The sequence below is a fragment of the Podarcis tiliguerta genome (genome assembly GCF_965153285.1).
Source record: "Podarcis tiliguerta genome assembly, chromosome: 7".
In the NCBI taxonomy this organism is placed as follows: domain Eukaryota; kingdom Metazoa; phylum Chordata; class Lepidosauria; order Squamata; family Lacertidae; genus Podarcis; species Podarcis tiliguerta.
The window spans coordinates 929,775-947,494 of NC_139540.1; the positions used below are offsets into that span (position 1 = coordinate 929,775).

At 52.6% G+C, this 17,720-nt stretch overlaps 1 protein-coding gene across 2 annotated transcripts in view; it reads left to right on the forward strand.

Annotated features, from left to right (window-relative positions):
- HSF1 (heat shock transcription factor 1) overlaps positions 1-17,720 on the forward strand; it is a 39,340-nt gene that overhangs the window by 17,833 nt on the left and 3,787 nt on the right. Inside the window, exons 5-10 of one of the 2 annotated variants that reach the window (XM_083449054.1) lie at positions 10,031-10,106; positions 10,857-10,918; positions 12,022-12,118; positions 12,236-12,372; positions 14,197-14,454; positions 16,896-16,982. In XM_083449054.1, coding sequence (XP_083305180.1) covers positions 10,031-10,106; positions 10,857-10,918; positions 12,022-12,118; positions 12,236-12,372; positions 14,197-14,454; positions 16,896-16,982 — 717 coding nt within the window. The remainder of the gene's footprint in view (positions 1-10,030; positions 10,107-10,856; positions 10,919-12,021; positions 12,119-12,235; positions 12,373-14,196; positions 14,455-16,895; positions 16,983-17,720) is intronic. The other variant, XM_083449055.1, reaches the window with a different exon arrangement.

The following is a 17,720-nucleotide window of genomic DNA, read 5'->3' on the forward strand; positions in this document are numbered from 1 at the left end:
GTCGCGTGCGCTCTGCTTTCGTCCTCTTGGCTGTGGAACCATCCTTGCAGTGGTGGGGCAGCACCTGACACTCAAAGTACGGCATCGGGGTGGGGCGTTTCTGGTGACACTCAAGATGCTGCTGGACTCTGACTCCCAGCATCCTCCCTGACAGCTGGCCAGGCTGACTGGGACCAATGGGGTGGCTTGGAGCCAATCAGCGTTTAGAGGGCGGCCGTCCCTGTGCTATGGACATTAGCCCATTTATTCTGGCCTTTAGTGGAAAGTAAATCCACATATCACTACAATTATGCAACATGTTTATGGCCTGCCTGGAAATTGCTAGTTAGTGTATGACTGTTTTGTTTGTTGGCTTGATTTAAATTGTATCATTTATGTTATTGTAACCAGCCCTGGGGTCTCCTGCTGAGGGGTGGGATGGTGACAACAACAACAACAACAACAACAACAACAGACTCTACCAAACTTCCAGTATAGGAGTCAGGGTGGATTTCATTTAAATCAGATCGATTTAAATCAAAATTTAAATCACTAGTCAGTAAAACTTGATTTAAATCACTAGTCAATAGGACTTGATTTAAATAATTTTTTACAGAAAGACTCATTCTTGCTGGTATAATCTTAACATTTACAACCAGATGAAGACTTCATTTTTGGAAAAATAAATTTTCAGAGTAGTTTTTGCAGTTATCAAAAATCACTGATTTGGTTATACTACTAGAAATACATAGACAGATAATTATGAAATTATTGCGAGGTTTCATAAGTTAACTGTGAACGCTTATTAGTTGACTGGCAAGCACTTCAAGGTGTCGCCAAGGACTTAACAGATTTAGTAAGTGAACTGTTTATATTTGGACAACTTTTCTGCTGTACTTTATTGGAAGGAGAAAAATAATCATTTCCTTAATAACAATTTAAACAATTTATTTAACTAAAACAATAGCATTATAGCATATGTATCTATGTTTGTTAACGGATGTGGTTAAACAATTTTTTTTAAAAAAGAACTTAGACTGAGTTTTAGCACACATGAAAAACTTAAAACAAATCCTTAATTCCTGATGAATAGCCTTTGGACTATAATGTAACTTGAATAGAAAACTATCTTTAGAAATATTTTTCCTCCAAAAGCATTTTATTTTAAAAATCCAATTAAAATCAAAAAATCCGATTTTTTTGAAACTTTTTTTTAATCATTGATTTTTATCCACCCTGATAGGCGTATTTTGGGGGGATAACAAAAGAAAGGGTGCAAATCATCTTAAATATGATAGCTTTGATAAGTTCACCACCAAGTTGGGGAAGGTGAAATCCGCCGGTCCTGCCGCTCTCTCTCTCTCTGGGCTCTGAATCCTCGCAGGCCTTTCTTTCCAAGCCGGAAAGCGAGGCAGGAGGGCTCTGGTTGGTCTTGCTGCAGTGTCTCCTCCGTGAGCCTAATTCTAAACAGATTTCTGGGAGCGGGGGCCGAGCGGGGTGAGTGCACCTGTGTTTACCGGGGCCTCCCCCCAGCCGCCTTTGGGGGCTCCGTTTAGCTTGGCTCGGCATGTCGAAGGCCTGCTGCGGGGACGCCGCAAGTACTTCCTCCTGGCCAGACTGCGTTTACAAGGCCCTGCCGTTTTTACAAGGCCCCCGTCGCCCACAGAACGAGGAGGTTTAAAATTTCTCTTGGTAAAAATAAATCCGAGCAGACACCCTTATCTGGCCTTCTGCCGCCACCATCCTCTTCTTCCCTGCAACGGAATTAGTTTCCCTGATGCGGCACCTCTCCTTCTCCTCCTCCTCCCCCTCCCGCTAAATCATACCAAATAATAATTCTGACCTGTGTTGTTCTCTTTATGGTTCCAAAAGCAACAATATATATTATCCTTCTGACACTCACCAGAGGGGATATTTTTTGCGCTGGAACATTTGCAGAAAAGATTGTGTCTGTCAGTAACGGGCTGCAGAAAAGCTGAGCTTGGGCCTAATGGAGCCAGAGAAGAGATGGCCAAGCTGGAGCCGCCAGCCGCCTCGGAAATGCCTCATTAGAGGAAGCTGCCGGCCTGCAGGGACCCGGGGCCCGAAAGCAGCCTTGGCTAGCGGTGGACAAGCAGGAAAAGGGAAAAGGTCTAGGCTGGGAGCGGCGGCGTGAGGGTTCGCTGCTTCTCGCGACTCCCCTTCTGCATGCAGATTGGGTCCTGATTGTTGGTTTAAGCCGGTGCTTCCCAAGCGTTTTGTTTCGGGGGCTCTGCCCTCTCGGTTCAATCAACTCGTCCCCAGTGCCCCCTACTGTATAAAAAGCATTATTCAGATCAGTGGTTTGCACAGCCCACTAAGGAGGATAATGGCACAATAACATTCAAAACAGTAACAATGAATTGCACATTTATTCCAAACCCAATGAACACTGTGTAATTAAATTAAATTAATTCAATTAACTTGATCCAGTGATACCAGCTTTTCAAAGTCGGATAGCCATTTCCCCACTTCTGCCCCCTCCCCTCTTAGCACCTCCCTGGGTACTCACCCCCAGGGGGCGCTACCACCCACTTTGGGAACCACTGGTTTAAGTGGGGGATAGAAGGGGATCTCGGGGGGAACCCCCCCCGTGTGTGTGCGCGTGCATGCACTTCTCAGTGGGTTGGATCAAGTTTACAGCTGCCAATTTCAGCACTTTTCAAGACAAGTATTTTGAAAAGGAGGCTTGGCCCATCCTTTGCCAGCCCTTGCCAGGATCAGCAGCCAGCCTCTTGAGTTGCCCGGTTCTAAGACTCCCCCTGCCCGCTGTCCCCCAGGGCAAGGAAGGAGGCTTCCCTGCCGACACTCTGCCGTGTGCTGCGTTGAGAGGAGGCCAATACCTTGCCTATGCAGCTGGCTGAGGTTTGGGAATGAGACATCACTTGCAAGGCCTGGACAAGGGGAAGAAGAATCGCTGTAAATCTCAGGGAAGGGAAATAAATGCCTTGCTTCCATTAAGGAGGTGCAGGAGACTGGAGCGCTGGCGTGGAGGAGGCTCCCTGGCCTCTGCCTTTCCAGCTGTCTCCTATTAATAAGGCTTCATCCCTAAGAAAACCAGAGTGATGGCAAGGTGGCCTCCTGCCTCTCTGACAGTGACCCCGGACCCCTTGTGCACAGAGTTTGTGTGGCTCCAGACTAGCCTAGCCAAGGAAGGTGGCTGGTCAGTTGTCTTCTTCCCTCTGCCCCCTGGCCCATATTCCCAGGTTCAGCCTTGCCTTGTCAACAGCTCCAATTAGCTGGAGCATCTGAGGGGCGTATATTGAAGTCAGATGAAGCTTTCTGAATGTTGGAAGATTCTTCATGCAGCGCAAAATGTGGAACGCCTTCCCCCAGGAGTCATTGGTGGCCACCAACCCGGATGGGTTTAAAAGAGGATTAGGCAAATTCATGAAGGAGAGGGTTGTTGAAGGCATGGTGGCTCTTCTGTGCCACCAGGGTCAGAGGCAGCAATCCTTTAAATCTCAGTTGCTGGAACCTGCAGGTGAGGAGAGGGCTCTTCGGCTTGGGTCCTTTGGACTTTCCACGGGGGCATCTGGCTGACCACTGTGAGAGCAGGTTACTAGACTGGTTGGCCACTGGCCTGATCCAGCAGGTTCTTCTCATGTTCTTTCTAGTCCAGCTCCACCCCTCCACTTCCTCCTTGTGGGGCTGGTGGGGAATGTGCTTCTGCTCCATCTTCTGGGCTTCAGGTGTCTTAAGCCACGACCAGTGTTCTTGAACCCCAGATGTTGGGTCGCAACTCCCACCATCCCCAGGCAGCTTAGCTGCTGGTCAGGAGTGATGGCAGCGGTGGGGTGACTCCACAGCCTGTCTGGAGGGCTGGTCTCCCCCCTGCACCCACACACATAGTGTGCATGGCCCTCTCTGCCTTGCTGACTTTAACGACTCCAGTCTTCTGGCTGATCCTGCCTGAGGCAGAGACGCTGGGCCAGGCTTTTATGACCTCTACATTAGACGGTTGTAATGTGGTGTGTTACTGCCTCTCTGTGCGAGATGCTGCATGGATTCCAGCTGTTCTGGCGAGTTGCACCGCAGCCCCTGCTTGTCACGGGGGACTTTGTTGGCCCGCAGTCAACCGTCAGCTTCGTCTCAGAATTGCTTTGATGGGCTCCGAGCAAGACACTCGTTGTGAACTCTCTCGCTCTGCGTCTGTCTTTTTTCCTTCTCCTTTCTTCCTCCTTGCGCACAGCTGCGCTTTGGGCTTAGTCACTGCTTGAGATCATCTGAAGCTGGTTTTACTGGCCACGGTGTTCCATGAGGTTAAGGACTGCTGGAGTCGTAGTTTATGGCGGGCTCAGATGTGTGAGCCGCTGCCAGCTGTGGCCTGAGGCCGTGCCAGGAAAACCTGTGCTTCTGACTGCAGGCTTGCTGCTTTGTGTGCCGAGGCACCTTGTCCTGCGTCTAAAGTGGCCTCTCAACAGGCACCCACCACTTGCCCCAGGGAAGGGTGCTGGGGGAGGGCTGGGAAAAGTACCGAGAGGAGGGGCTTCATCTCTTCAGAGACATGGTGTTCAGCCTGTTCTGGGTGCAATCAGGTTTTGTAGCCGGGGTTGGGGGGCTACTCCTGGCAAGGGGACACTTTCATCATCTTGGGCTGGTGGCAGGAAAAACCTGGGCACAGTTACATATGAAGTGTCAAGGCCCACCTTAAAGGTAAAGGGTAAAGGGACCCCTGACCATTAGGTCCAGTCGTGGCCGACTCTGGGGTTGCGGCGCTCATCTCGCTTTACTGGCCGAGGGAGCCGGCGTACAGCTTCCGGGTCATGTGGCCAGCATGACTAAGCCGCTTCTGGCGAACCAGAGCAGCACACGGAAACGCCGTTTACCTTCCTATTTATCTACTTGCACTTGATGTGCTTTCGAACTAGGTTAGCAGGAGCAGGGACTGAGCAATGGGAGCTCACCCCGTTGCGGGGATTCGAACCGCCGACCGTCTGATCAGCAAGTCCTAGGCTCTGTGGTTTAAGCCACAGCGCCACCCTCGTCCCTATCCCACCTTTAAAGCCCCATGCAATTTAGCAGCACCATAGAATCATAGAGTTGGAAGAGACCACAAGGGCCATCGAGTCCAACCCCCTGCCAAGCAGGAAACACCATCAGAGCACTCCTGACATATGGTTGTCAAGCCTCTGCTTAAAGACCTCCAAAGAAGGAGACTCCACCACACTCCTTGGCAGCAAATTCCACTGTCGAACAGCTCTTACTGTCAGGAAGTTCTTTCTAATGTTTAGGTGGAATCTTCTTTCTTGTAGTTTGGATCCATTGCTCCGTGTCCGCTTCTCTGGAGCAGCAGAAAACAACCTTTCTCCCTCCTCCATGTGACATCCCTTCATATATTTGAGCATGGCTATCATATCCCCCCTTAACCTCCTCTTCTCCAGGCTAAACATGCCCAGCTCCCTTAGCCGTTCCTCATAAGGCATCGTTTCCAGGCCTTTGACCATTTTGGTTGCCCTCCTCTGTACACGTTCCAGTTTGTCAGTGTCCTTCTTGAACTGTGGTGCCCAGAACTGGACACAGTACTCCAGGTGAGGTCTGACCAGAGCAGAATACAGTGGCAGAGCAGAATACAGAATGCAGCCCAGAATTGCATTGGCTTTTTTAGCTGCCGCATCACACTTTTGGCTCATGTCAAGTTTGTGGTTAACGAAGACTCCTAGATCCTTTTCACATGTACATGTACCATGTCACATGTACCATGTCACCGACAGTACCCCAATCTGAGGTGGGTGGCGACTATTGAGACAGTTTTGCAGTGGTGGCCCCATTATTGTGGCATTCCCTCCCTGTATGGACTTGCCAACCTTGTTGTCATTTCAGCACCAAAGACATTTTAATTCTCCCAGACCGTGTGTGTGTGTGTGTGTGTTTAATTCGTTGTTTTGTATAGCCCATCAGATTTCTGAATAACAGAAAAAACTGCCGGCCTTGCGGAGCTTGTGGTGTGCGGTCTGGGATTTTTGTTTCCCTACTGTGGACAGGCAAGCTTTGACCCTGTGCAGCCATTGCCCAGTTCTGTTTGATTCTGGAGAAGGGAGCAGCTTTGCATCCCGTAAAGTGAAGAGGCAGCAGGCTCAAGCCAGCAACAAGCCCACCCCTCAAACAAGATGGCTGCATCTCCCTCCTTCCTTGGCTGCCTCTACTTGGGCACCTGTTGTCATCGCCCTTGCCATTTTTTTTTAATATTATTTTTTGCAAGACTCGCCTTTCCCTTCCTCCCAAATTCCTGCCAGCAGCCACGTGATGAAGTTGCTATCTGGCTTCCTCCAGGCCTTTGAGAAGGCCTGTCTGCAGGTGCGGCAAGCCCCTCTCTGCTCTTTCTGAGTCGTACCATCCATCCTGGATCCCTTTGATGTTTAAACATGGGAGAGGGAGAGGGCAGAGGCTCAGCAGTGCCGTGCTGGGACCCTCGGTTGATGGCCTCATCTCCCAGCGCTGTAATGACCAAATGGGAGGGGGCTCCTTTCAGAATCCTGTTAAAATAGTTCCCCTGAGGATTTTAATTCTGAACTGCAGGCACAAACCACCCTCTGCACCCCTGGTTTTCCCGCCACATGGTACGCCTCTCATCGTAATGACTTGCGAGGGTCTGTAACACCCCAGTCCCAAGGCAGGTCCCCAAGTGCCCTGGCGCAAGGGCCTTTTGTTTAAAGACTCTGGCCAGGGGAATGTGTGGATGGAGAAGCTCCTTCTCTCCTTTCTTGGAAGGAGTGGGGTGAACCCACACGATAATAATAATTATTATTTATTATTTATACCCTGCCCATCTGGATGGGTTTCCCCAGCCACTCTGCAAAGGAGTTGGTGGAGCCGGTGGTTGCCTGTTCAGTTTCTAATAAGCAGGTGCCTTCTGGTTTAACTTTTAAATGTCTACTGAAAACTCTTATTCCCCCAGGCCCATGCAGGCAATTAAGAATACATTTCCCTGCAATGGTTTATTGATGTCTGTTTATAACCCTTTTTTAAAAAACATGTTTTTACTGCATCGTTTTATACATTTTTGTTGCAAATTGCTTTGATTTTTTCAAATGAAATCGCGTTCTATAAATATTTTTATAAACAAAAAGTGTTTTCCCACCCTGCAGAGAATAAGTCCTGGGATCACAAACACCCACCTTCTAATTGAGAACAACCTTTCATTCCTTCTGCAAGGGACCCCTTTGGAGACCCCACCTTAGGACAATGAGGGTGACCAGCAGACACCTTTCTTTAGCACATCCCCAGAGCTTCCTGCAAGCAGAAAATGGGTCTTCTGCACTCAGGAAATACCAGGGCAAAGTAGGGGGTGCCTGTGGGAAGGAAATGCTGGTCAGAGTGTTGGGTGCAACTGAGGCTGTGGAAGGAGTCAGCTGTCGCTTGCCGCCTTGAGCAGAGCAATTTTGTGTGCATTTGTGAGCACCTTTCCTAGGGCGGCTCCAGGAAAGCCCAGGGGGCTGTCCGTCCTCTGCAGAAAGATCTGGAACCCATGTGATGCAGAGTTTTGGCCGAGCTTGGACATGATGCTCACCAGGTGACCCTGAGCTGGCTCCCCAATCCCCATGTGAGCCATATATAAGGCATAGGGTGCCGTTTCTGCCACCCACATACCCACCCAGTACACTGCCTCCCGTCATCAGCAGAGCAAAGGGACAGTCTTCTTCCTCCTCTAGCGGCCTCATAGTTTTTAGGAGAGCACGCAGAGGGGCGGTGATCTCCAGAAGGCCTGCAAAGAGTTAACAGCCCTTTTTTTGAGTGGGAGGAGGGAAACTCAAAGACTTTCCTTCGCACACTGTTTTATAGAGCAATTAAATGGCGGTGAAGAGTTTATATGGGCTGACTTCAAAGGTTTCATTTCAGGGGTTATGAAAAGATCTTAGGAGTGTTTTATTTATCCAATTTTGTACCAGAATGACATAAACTCTTACCCTCTGCCCACCTGCCTCTCTTAAAACTCCCCCTCCCCGCCCCCAGGGGAGGGCCAGAGTCCCGGCTCCCAGGCCTGCCTTTCCACATCCTCCCCCCAAGCAGTTTGTAGGCAGGTGGGGCTCAACATCTGACCCAGGATCTGACCGCCCTGATCCTGAGAGGCGGCGAGGGCCTACCTTTGTATTTGCAAGCACAGTTTGTGGGGAGGGGGCTTTTTAGTGGCAAATGAACCTCAGTAGTCTCAGTCTTTGATGAGAGAGCATACCATGGCTGCAGCTACATCACCAACAGCACCTAGCTGAGATTCCTTCATTGCAGGGGATTGGACTGGACCAGACAACCCTGAAGGTCCCTTCCAACTCTACAATTCTATCCAAAGTCACAATAAATATACGCTAGGTTTGAGAGTTTCTAAGCCCTCTTGTCCTGCTTCCAGTTCTGCCTTGCTAATGCGTGAAATAGGGAAGGGTGTGAAATGGGGTCTTCCCAGTTTGGGGTACTTCCCTAAGAAAACCTGCCGGAAATTATGGTCAGGGTTTTCCAAAGACACTGCTAGGACATCCCTCCTGGGCCAGACCCAGGTCCTCCTCTAGCTCAGCGTCCGGGTTCCACCAGCCGCCACCCAGATGTGCCTGGGGAGCCCACAAGCAGAGGCATGAAACAGCCGCCTTCCCCTGGTGTTCCCCCACCCCAGTCGCTGCCTTGCTACCCCTGAAGGGAGGGGCTCCTTTAGCTGTGGTGCTGAATAGCTGCCCACCGACCTGCCTCCCTCAAATTGGCTTCACTTGGGGGACCACCCACCCGCCTGCCTGTATGCAAAGCTTCCCCAAGGAGAGAGTGCTGGGTGTCTGTGCGTTTCTGCTGCTTTTTATTACTTGCCTGCATTCTGGGTCAATTGCTTTTGCAAATTTTGTGATGCTTGCTTTTACACGGCTAGCTGCTGCAAGCTGCTTTGATGTTAAAAGTGTGATGCAAATGAAGGGCAGTATAGGAATTTAATAAATAGTAATAATAATAACAATTTTAAAAATAAATGAAGCTTCCAGTATGTCTAGCCCAGGATAAAAATGGGCACGTATATTTTTCAAATATAAATAGTAGAAGTATATATATAAAATAAACACTATTTTCCATCTTTCTGTAGGTTTTGTTTAATTTTGAAAAATAAACTTCTAATTTACAGTTGTTTATTTTTTATATTTTGAATTGGATATTTATGGGGGCACCGTATTTTAAGTGCTGAGGGCCCTGTGAGATGTTCTTTCAGCCATGCAGGCTTCCTTAGGCCGGCAAGAAAGCTACCGCTCCTAAACTGATTGGAGCTGGGGCAGCACAGATTTCTCAGCATTTCCTAGGAGTCGGTTTCCATCAGCTTCTCCAAAGGAATCGGTCACTGTGCTGCAGCCTTTTCTGTCTTCAGGCCATTTTCAGCTGCAGTCCTGAGCCATCCCCCTTTCAGTCCCCAGTCCTCTGAGCCATGAAATAATGTTTCCACAGTCTCTTTGGAATACAACCTGGAGACTTGCATGGAGGGGGAAGAGTGGGCAGGAGGGCAGCACTAGCTCAGGTGGGGCAAGGGTCCTTTGTCGGGCCACTGGCTGGAGGAGCGAGGCTCTGAGCCATCCTGCCCACCCCACGCCTGAAGTGCCCAGCCTCTTCAAAAAGCATTGCAGAAGGCAGCTGCTTCCACGTCCCACCTGGGCATTGGGCACCAGCATGAAGCAGCCCCCTCCCTAACTCTTTGCTTGAATTTTGTGGCAGGAAGACATTCTCTTTAGTGCAGAATTCAAACAAAAAGCCTGGGTCGTTTAAATGCCCAAATTCAGAATGAGAAGGAGAAAGTAGAGACATGGAGGCTGCTGCAGTCGTGACTCTCACAGACATGACCAGAGAGCTGTCGGCTGCCTGTCGTCCCACGAGTTCCTGGCAGGGTTTCTGTACCTACTCTGCTCCTTTGAGGGAGTTTTGTGAGGGTTTCCACTGTTGCCGTGCTGGGGCTGTGCTGCAGACGACCAGGCTGGACAACCACGTGTTTTAGTTTAAACTTCTGCAAGGCGCTTCTTCCTCTTCCTGCAGTGGCTGCTCTCTCTGCCCAGGCTAATTTGGCTGCCTTCTTCCTTTTCAGTGAGAACGAGGCGCTGTGGCGGGAGGTGGCCAGTTTGCGGCAGAAGCACGCCCAGCAGCAGAAGGTGGTGAACAAGGTGAGCCCAGCCTTCACTTCTCAGCAAAGGGCAGCTTCCTCCTTGCCCTGTGGGCCACACAGTCAGCTGGAGGCCTGGGGCTGCTGACCTGCAGGGGGCTTGGCCAGTGGACTCCCCAGGGCCTTGAGGGTGAAGGGCCACTGTCTCTTAAGGACAGGAAACAAGACCTCTTGCAGCCAGCTTCCCGCTGCCTTGGCATGATTCTAGATTGGAAGTTTTATATCACGGTCTTTCCGATCCAATTTTTCTCTCTGCGTAGTTGGCCCATCAGATCCCCGCATTCTGTTTTTTCAGTCATGGATTTGTGTTGCTGTTCCACCACCTGCCATACACACCAGTCAGGAGAACCTTTCAGAATATAGGGGGATTCCCCCCCTTCCACCTGTTTCGGGCACATGCACAGATATTTTTCCCCCTGAGTGTGCACCATTCTAAAACCAACAACAACCATTTCCCCTGTGTGCATGAGCAGTGCCAATTCCACACTCATGGACGATGAGACTACAGAGCATGCGCAGAGAGTCTTCTGTTTGCTCCTGAGAGAACCCCACATACCTGTCCCTGGGAGTGAGGTCTTGAGTCCAGCCTGCTGGGTTTTCCATGCTGTGCGTGTGCTGGGGGAGGGGTCTCAGAGATCTGAGCAGGGTGGTCCTTTCCAGAGTGCCTTTGGATCTCAGTCCAGCAGGATTCCCCCTCCTCCAGCTAGAAGTGTGCATCGCGCTTGGTGACATTTCGTTTTCTCTCCCACAGCTCATCCAGTTCTTGATCTCGCTGGTGCAGTCCAACCGGATCCTTGGAGTGAAGAGGAAGATGTAAGTGGGCCTCATCCAGAGGCCGTGCTTTGATTCTCCTCTTGGCTGGGAGCATCTCCCAGGGTGACTCTGAAGGACCATCTGTGGCGTTTAAGCCCAGCCTCCCATTGAGACATTTGCACCTGTCTCTGGAAAACTCCAGACTTGCCCTTGAGAAGCACCTCTGGGAGGAATTCCCATCTGCGCCTGCCTCTTCCTGCCCGTGCTCTTGCTATGCCCTTTCTGCAGGAATACTTTGGGTGTGGTTATCTGCTCATTCCCCCCGAAACACTCCTGATCCATTGGTTATGTTTCTGTTGTGCTTTGAGTCTCCTTTTTGTAGCTTTATGATCAGTGATTCCTATATGAAGGGGTTGGACTAGATGACCCTTGGTGTCCCTTACAATTCTATAATTCTGTGATTCTTAATTTTCTTCCTCCGCGTAAGGCTGAGAAGCACCTACATGCTGCTTGTGAAGTGGGGGGGGGGGTGTCTGTTAAACCAAGTACACATGAAGGGCTATGGCTATATGCTTTTGCAAGAGGGCAGCTCTCTTTGCTCCAGCAGGAAAGCAGGATATGCCTTAAGGCTACAGATGGGCTCAGATGCTCCTTTGCAAGAAGGCAGTCCTGGAGTGGAGCACACGCAAGTGGCTTTGGTCGGCTAGTCCCACACTCCTGGGTCCAACGAAACCCCCAATGCCAGCTCAGTCCCCTGTGGGCTGCACACCTGCTCTGGTCCCTGGCAGCCAGATTAGCAACACAACCTGCAAACCCAAACCCGTTTCAGGGCTCCTGATTCCAGAAAGCATCCTGAGCTGACCCTAGAGCAGGCATAGGCAAACTTGCCCCTCCAGATGTTTTGGGACTACAACTCCCATCACCCCTAGCTAACAGGACCAGTGGTCAGGGATGGTGGGAATTGTAGTCTCAAAACATCTGGAGGGCCGAGTTTGCCTATGCCTGGCCTAGAGGGTGGGCTGCCTGAAACTGCCTGTCAGGAGCGATCTCTTCAGAAGTTCCGTAAGCAGGATGATGCCCTCTGCAGTCTGGTAGCCCCTTTGCTGCATGCCTGCTGCCTCTGCTCTCTGTGCCTCATGGCTCCCTCTGGCTTTCCCTTCCAGCCCCTTGATGTTGAGCGACAGCAGTTCGGCCCACGCCATGCCCAAGTACAGTCGCCAGTACTCTTTGGAGCACGTCCACAGCCAGCCTCCCTACTCCGTAAGTATTTGGCTTGGGCAGAGGGAAGCTGGGCTCCGGGGCAGCCCCAAGGAGGCAACCAGCTTTTGGACCCTCAAGGCTCCGAGGGCCTCATGCCAATATCTGTCCTCCTCACAGGCCTCCCCCCCGGCATACAGTGGTGCGAACCTGTACTCCCCGGACCCCTCCGCCAACTCCGGCCCCATCATCTCTGACGTCACAGAACTGGCCCAGTCCAGCCCCTCTGCCTCTCCCAGCAACAGCCTTGACGGAAGGTACGCAGCAGCCCGCCTTTGCTTGGTTCCCTGTGTGGGCGCCCAGATGGGCCTGGAGGGCACCTCTGGTTGCAGGGGGAGGGGACGTCCAAGGCACAGAAATGGGGAAGCTGCCTGGGGGGGTGTGGAACAGAACTGCCGACTGCACAGGCCCCAAGGCTCTCTTGCGCCTTTGGCAGACGTGGCCGGCAACTTTCCCCTCTGTGTCCAGGATGGCTGAAAAGTGGGTGGCTAAAAATTCATTTGAGTCCGTCAAGATTTTCAGCAAATTTCTAAACCAAAGTGATGGGGTGTGGCATGGAATTCACCAAGGGCCAATCAAGTTTCAGAGGCGGTAATCTCAGGATGGTTCTTCCCATAGAAGAACTGCTCAGGCCAGGCCTTGCAGGGTGTTCATTTACACACCGTTTGCAGAGGTTAGTTATCCTGGGTCACTGTGTGCTTCTGTGGAAGCCTGAATTCTGCCGTCCAAAGAGGAGGGAGAGAGAAGCGCCTCCTGCTTTTTGTTCGCAAGAGGCTTTGCCCAGGAGCCCCCCTTCTTCCCAGGTGTGGTTGATTTCCCTTCTGCTCCCTTTGACCTGTGACTCACCCAAGACTGGCGGACTGAGCTGAGCCCCAGGATGCCTGGCTGTGTCCATGGACCCAAAGAGTGTGAGCAGCAGTTTCTGTTGGTGCTTGGAATGCCAGCCTGAGATTCGCAGCAGATGCAAGTGCTTTCTTGCTGTGTCGCTTTGTGTATGGGCAGAGCTGCCTTGGCCTCATTGAGGACACTCCCTTTGGAGGATCTGCACTGAGCCCACTGCTGCCCCACTGCAGCCACATGTTGTTCCCCATTCCTGCGCGCAGAGCCTGAGCTCCTGGAGGGACACCAAGGGCGTTTTTCTCAGAGCCCTTGTGCTGCTGAGCCATGAAGGGTCCGCTTGGCAAAGCCTTCTCTGCGTACAGGAACCTGCATCTCCCAGCCCTTGAAGTAGAGGGGACCTTCCTGGTTCTCTGCCCCAGACAGTTCCCAAGGCCAGCTGAGTTGTGAGCCGGACGCTGCTGGCACTGGGGCAGAATCACTCGCCACAGCGGCAGCCCCCGTCTCTTGCCCTGAGTGCGCCTCTCCGCCAGGAACCTCCGCTCCGAAATGGGAACCAGATGCTTGCCTAAGTGGGTCATCACAGCTTTGTTCTTTTATACCTGGCGACAATTCCAGTGGGGCTAATTGAACCTCCCACATAAAGCCGTTTCGGGGAGTTTGGGTACTGGAGGGAATTTCCATCTGCCAGAGAAACTAGGTTCACCCCCCCCCCCCTTTCCCATCCTCGTCTCTCTTTTAAAAATCCCCGCTGCTGAGAAGCCACGGGTGGAGGAGGGGGTGGCAGAGCTTAGACTGATTCATTTCCCAAACCTCGGAAGAGAGGAAACGTGCGGCAGGACGAGCAGATCCAAAGGGCGGAAGCTTCCTGGGGTTGTCTGAGAGTCCTGCGTTTCCCAGAGTGAGCCGTGGTGTCCCCTGGCAAGGGGGCTCTGGGGGTGTAAATGACTTTGGAAAGCTGGTAGCACTGGATCAAGCTCATCAGTTTAGTTGAATTAATGAATTAAGTTTATTGAATTATTAATCTTCTGTAATGGATTGTGCAAACTGCTATTCTGAATAATTTTTACAGGGTAGGGCAGGGGGCACTGGGGAGGAGTTAATGGAACCAAGGGGGTTGGGGCCAGGAAAAGTTTGGCACCCACTCTTGTAGAGAGCAAATGGTGGCAGCTGCTGGCCATGTAGGAATACCGCTGTCTGCCCAGGGCCTCACGTCTTACTTTCTTTCCATTCTTCTGTCTTAGGAGTAGTCCCATGATCCACATCAAAGAGGAGCCCCCCAGCCCCTCTCGCAGCCCTCTGATTGAAGAAACCAGCCCCATCGGCACTCCTGCCATCGAGAGCCCCCTCTCTCCCTCCGCCTTCATCGACTCCATCTTGCAGGATGAGAAGCCCAGGGGCGTCATGGCCGCAGCCCCTCTTGCCGACAGTGGCGGCAGCAGCACAGCCGCTGAACAGGCCCAGTCCCCCGAAAAGTGCCTCAGCGTTGCCTGCCTGGACAAGTAAGTGTGGGGTGTGCAGGGAGCACCTGGCTGCCGCCCGACGGTTACTGGCTGGATCCAGTGGGTCCCTAACCTTGTCCTGCTGTCACCATCGCCATCCTTATCCCTCCCCCCATTCTCTTTGCCAACCTGCTTCTTTGTCTGGGGGGAGGGGGTGGTTTTATTGACTGCATTATATCCCAGCTTCCCCCCCCAAAGAGTTCAAGGTGGTGCACTAGGTGCTCCTCCTCATTTTATCCCCACAAGCCTGCAAGGGAGGTTGGGCTGAGAGGAGGCAGTGACTGGCCCCAGTGGCGATGTGAACCTGGTCTCTCAAGTCCTGGTCCAGCGCTGCCTCTCGCCAATGTGGCTGCAGCCCATTCTCCAGGCACAGTGCAGCCTGGATTGCCAACTGCTGCAGCTCTGAGCTGAGCCGCTTTGTCCCAGGCTCGAATCCTGCTTGCCTGTCTCCCTCTGGGGCACCTGGTTGGCCACTGTGGGGCAAGATGGGTCACTGGGCTGATGTAGCAGCCAGGCTCTTCTCATGCTCTCGCATCAGTCCTGACAGAGGCAGTGAGTCTGCAGCTGGACTGAAGCCATTCGATCTGAAGCTGGAGGCTATGGGGCTGGAAGAAAGCTAACTTGCCAGGGAGAAGATCACTAGGCTAGTCTGCCCCCCGGCCTGCAAGGTGCGAGGGTGGATGAGGTTCTTCCATAGAGTCATAGAACTGTAGAGTTGGAAGGGACACGCAAGGGTCATCTGGTTCAACCACTGGCAATGCAAGAGTCCTTCCCCCACATGTCCCCGGGTGGGCTCAAACCACCAACCTCCAGGTGCACTGTTTCATTTTGGCCTCTTAAGCCCTCTGCTGCAGCCGAGGCTCGGGGGGAGCAAGCCGGGTTTCTGCATGTCTCCGTTTGTCCCGAGAAGAGGAAAGGCCAGGATTCCCCTCCAGCCCAGGGGTCCTGAGATCTGTTTCCAGTGCCAGGAGAGCCAGGCGTGGATGTCTTGTCCCTCCAGGTCTCGGAGCAGACTACCTTCAGGCTGGTTTTAAACTTCTAGCCAGCCCATCCCAACAGCTTAGCCACAAGAGCCAGCGGGTGGTCAGTGAGGGAAGCCAGAAGCACCTGGTTCCCAGGAGAGCAAGAGGCAGCAGCCCCTTCCCTTCCCTTCCCTACCCCCCTCTCTCTCTCCAGTCTGGTTGTGGACTCCTGGCCTCCCTCATCATCTGCTAGAGTGGTGGCGCTGTCAGCCGTGGTGGAAGGAAGGCTCCAAAATCCAGGAGGGGGTTCCCTGGGCCAGATAAGAGGGTGGTCGTGCAGCACGGACAGAGGCACAGGGGTCCTAGCAGAGGATGCCCAGTTCTCAGTGGCATATTTGGAGACAGGTGTGGGCTGTTTCTCCTCCTCTGCAAGCGTTGGGTGTGGGCCTTGCCAGACCACGGGACCACTCACAGGTGCTTCACAGTGCTGGTTGCTCATGCCTCTGTGCCCCTCCCACAGTTGCAACTGTATCCGGACAAAGCAGCCTGGCTTCCCAGGCCCATGGCCCTCCTTGCTCTGTGCTCTGGGCATTCTTCAGTGCCCTGTGTGTGAGGAAGCAGAACTCCCAGGGGCTGCTTGGCAGATATCAGGGGGTGCGGGCCAGTGGCCCATGCCACACGACAAGCATGTCCACACACAGATTGCAGACTTTCAGTGGAGGCCTGCTAAGGAAGCTGGAGATCTGGAACTGAAGGGAGAGGGGATCTGTCGGGGGTTGAGGAGGCACCTACGTTTGCTCCCCAGGAACAAGGAGAAGATGGCGGATCACAGAAGTGCTGAGAGGGCTGCTGCTTGCCTGTTGCTGGAAACCGCAGGAGGGGAGAGGGCGCCTCTTGCACTCGGGTCCTGCTTGCGGGCTTCCCATGGGGACACCTGGTTGGCCACTCTGGGAATAGGATGCTGGACTAGATGGGCTATTGGCCTGATCCAGCAGAGTTCCTCTTAGGTTCTTACCACCAGGGGGCAGAGGACATGCACTTCCTGTCTTGGGAAAGTCAGCAGTTGGATGCAAAACAAGCAGGTTGAGGCCAGTGAGTTGCAAGTACCTGATTCTGCTGGTGGAATTCGGAGGTTTTGGCCCTCAGTCCCCCAGAGAAGCGCAGTTTGGATCAGGCACCTGCCCCAAGGAACAGGAATCTGTTGCCCCAGGAATCCAGTTGCTGGTTCCCCTGTGCAGGCAGCATCCCACCTTCCCTTCTCTCCCTGCCTGCTCCGATGTGGGATCCCTCCAGTCAACTGCTCTTTGCTCTTTTCCCAGAGTTGATTCACACCCAGGGCCTCCCTCTTGCTCTTCCTGGAGGGGGTCGGCTGCCTGCCCTTCCTTGCCTTTTGAAAGTAACCTCCGTTTCCTCCCTGAAGGTGCCGAACTCTCTGGGGCTCCTGAATCCGAGTGTTCCTCTTCTCTTTGTATCTTTCAGTTTGGCTCGCCCTCCGCAGATGTCCGAAGTCACCTGCCTTTTCCCCAGCCCTTCCTCTGCCTCACTGCACTACAGACCACAGCAAGGGTTAGCATTTACATTGCTTGCTGCCCCCCAGGCCCTGCGCCACCAGGGAGTGCTGGGGGGAGGTGTCCCTTCTGCCAGGCCCTCCGGCGCTCCTTCCACATTGCACTGGGAGGGTCATTTACTTTGGGGATCGGGTGCCACACTCGGTTCAAACCGGAGTTGAACCCACAATGTTGAAAACACCTCTTTGAAACGCCCATCCCTTGTGGCTCGGGGGGGAGATGGAGAAAGGTAAACCCTGAAGCACCTTCGTACGCTGAAGTAATCCCTCCCAATATGGGGCACCCCATTGAGGGACACCGTATTTCCGTGGTGGAGCGCCAGAAGATCCCAGGTCCAATCCCTGCTGCAGGGCCCGCCCGCTCATGAGGCAAGGCAAGGCGACTCCCACCTTGTCCACAGATCCTGCCCCTAAGAACTGCACCCCCCGCTTGTTCTGTTGAGTGTCCGTCTTCTGCGAACTGCAGCAGTCCCTCCTCTGCGTCTCCCTGCTTCTCCCGGCTACAGCAGAGTATCTTGCGCAGCGGTGCGCCTGTGCGGAAGGAATCTCAGGCATGCAGAGAAACTCTCGTACAACTGCTTCTTGTATTCTACGAAGCGTTTATTGTACAGCAGCAGCAAAGCAACAACAGCCAGGAGAAAGCGAAGACATGCTTCTCCTGTCGCAGCCAAAACAGAAAGTGAAGACGTTTTCACTTCCCTAGAGCTAACCCTGTAAGCTCTGGGTATCCTCACACC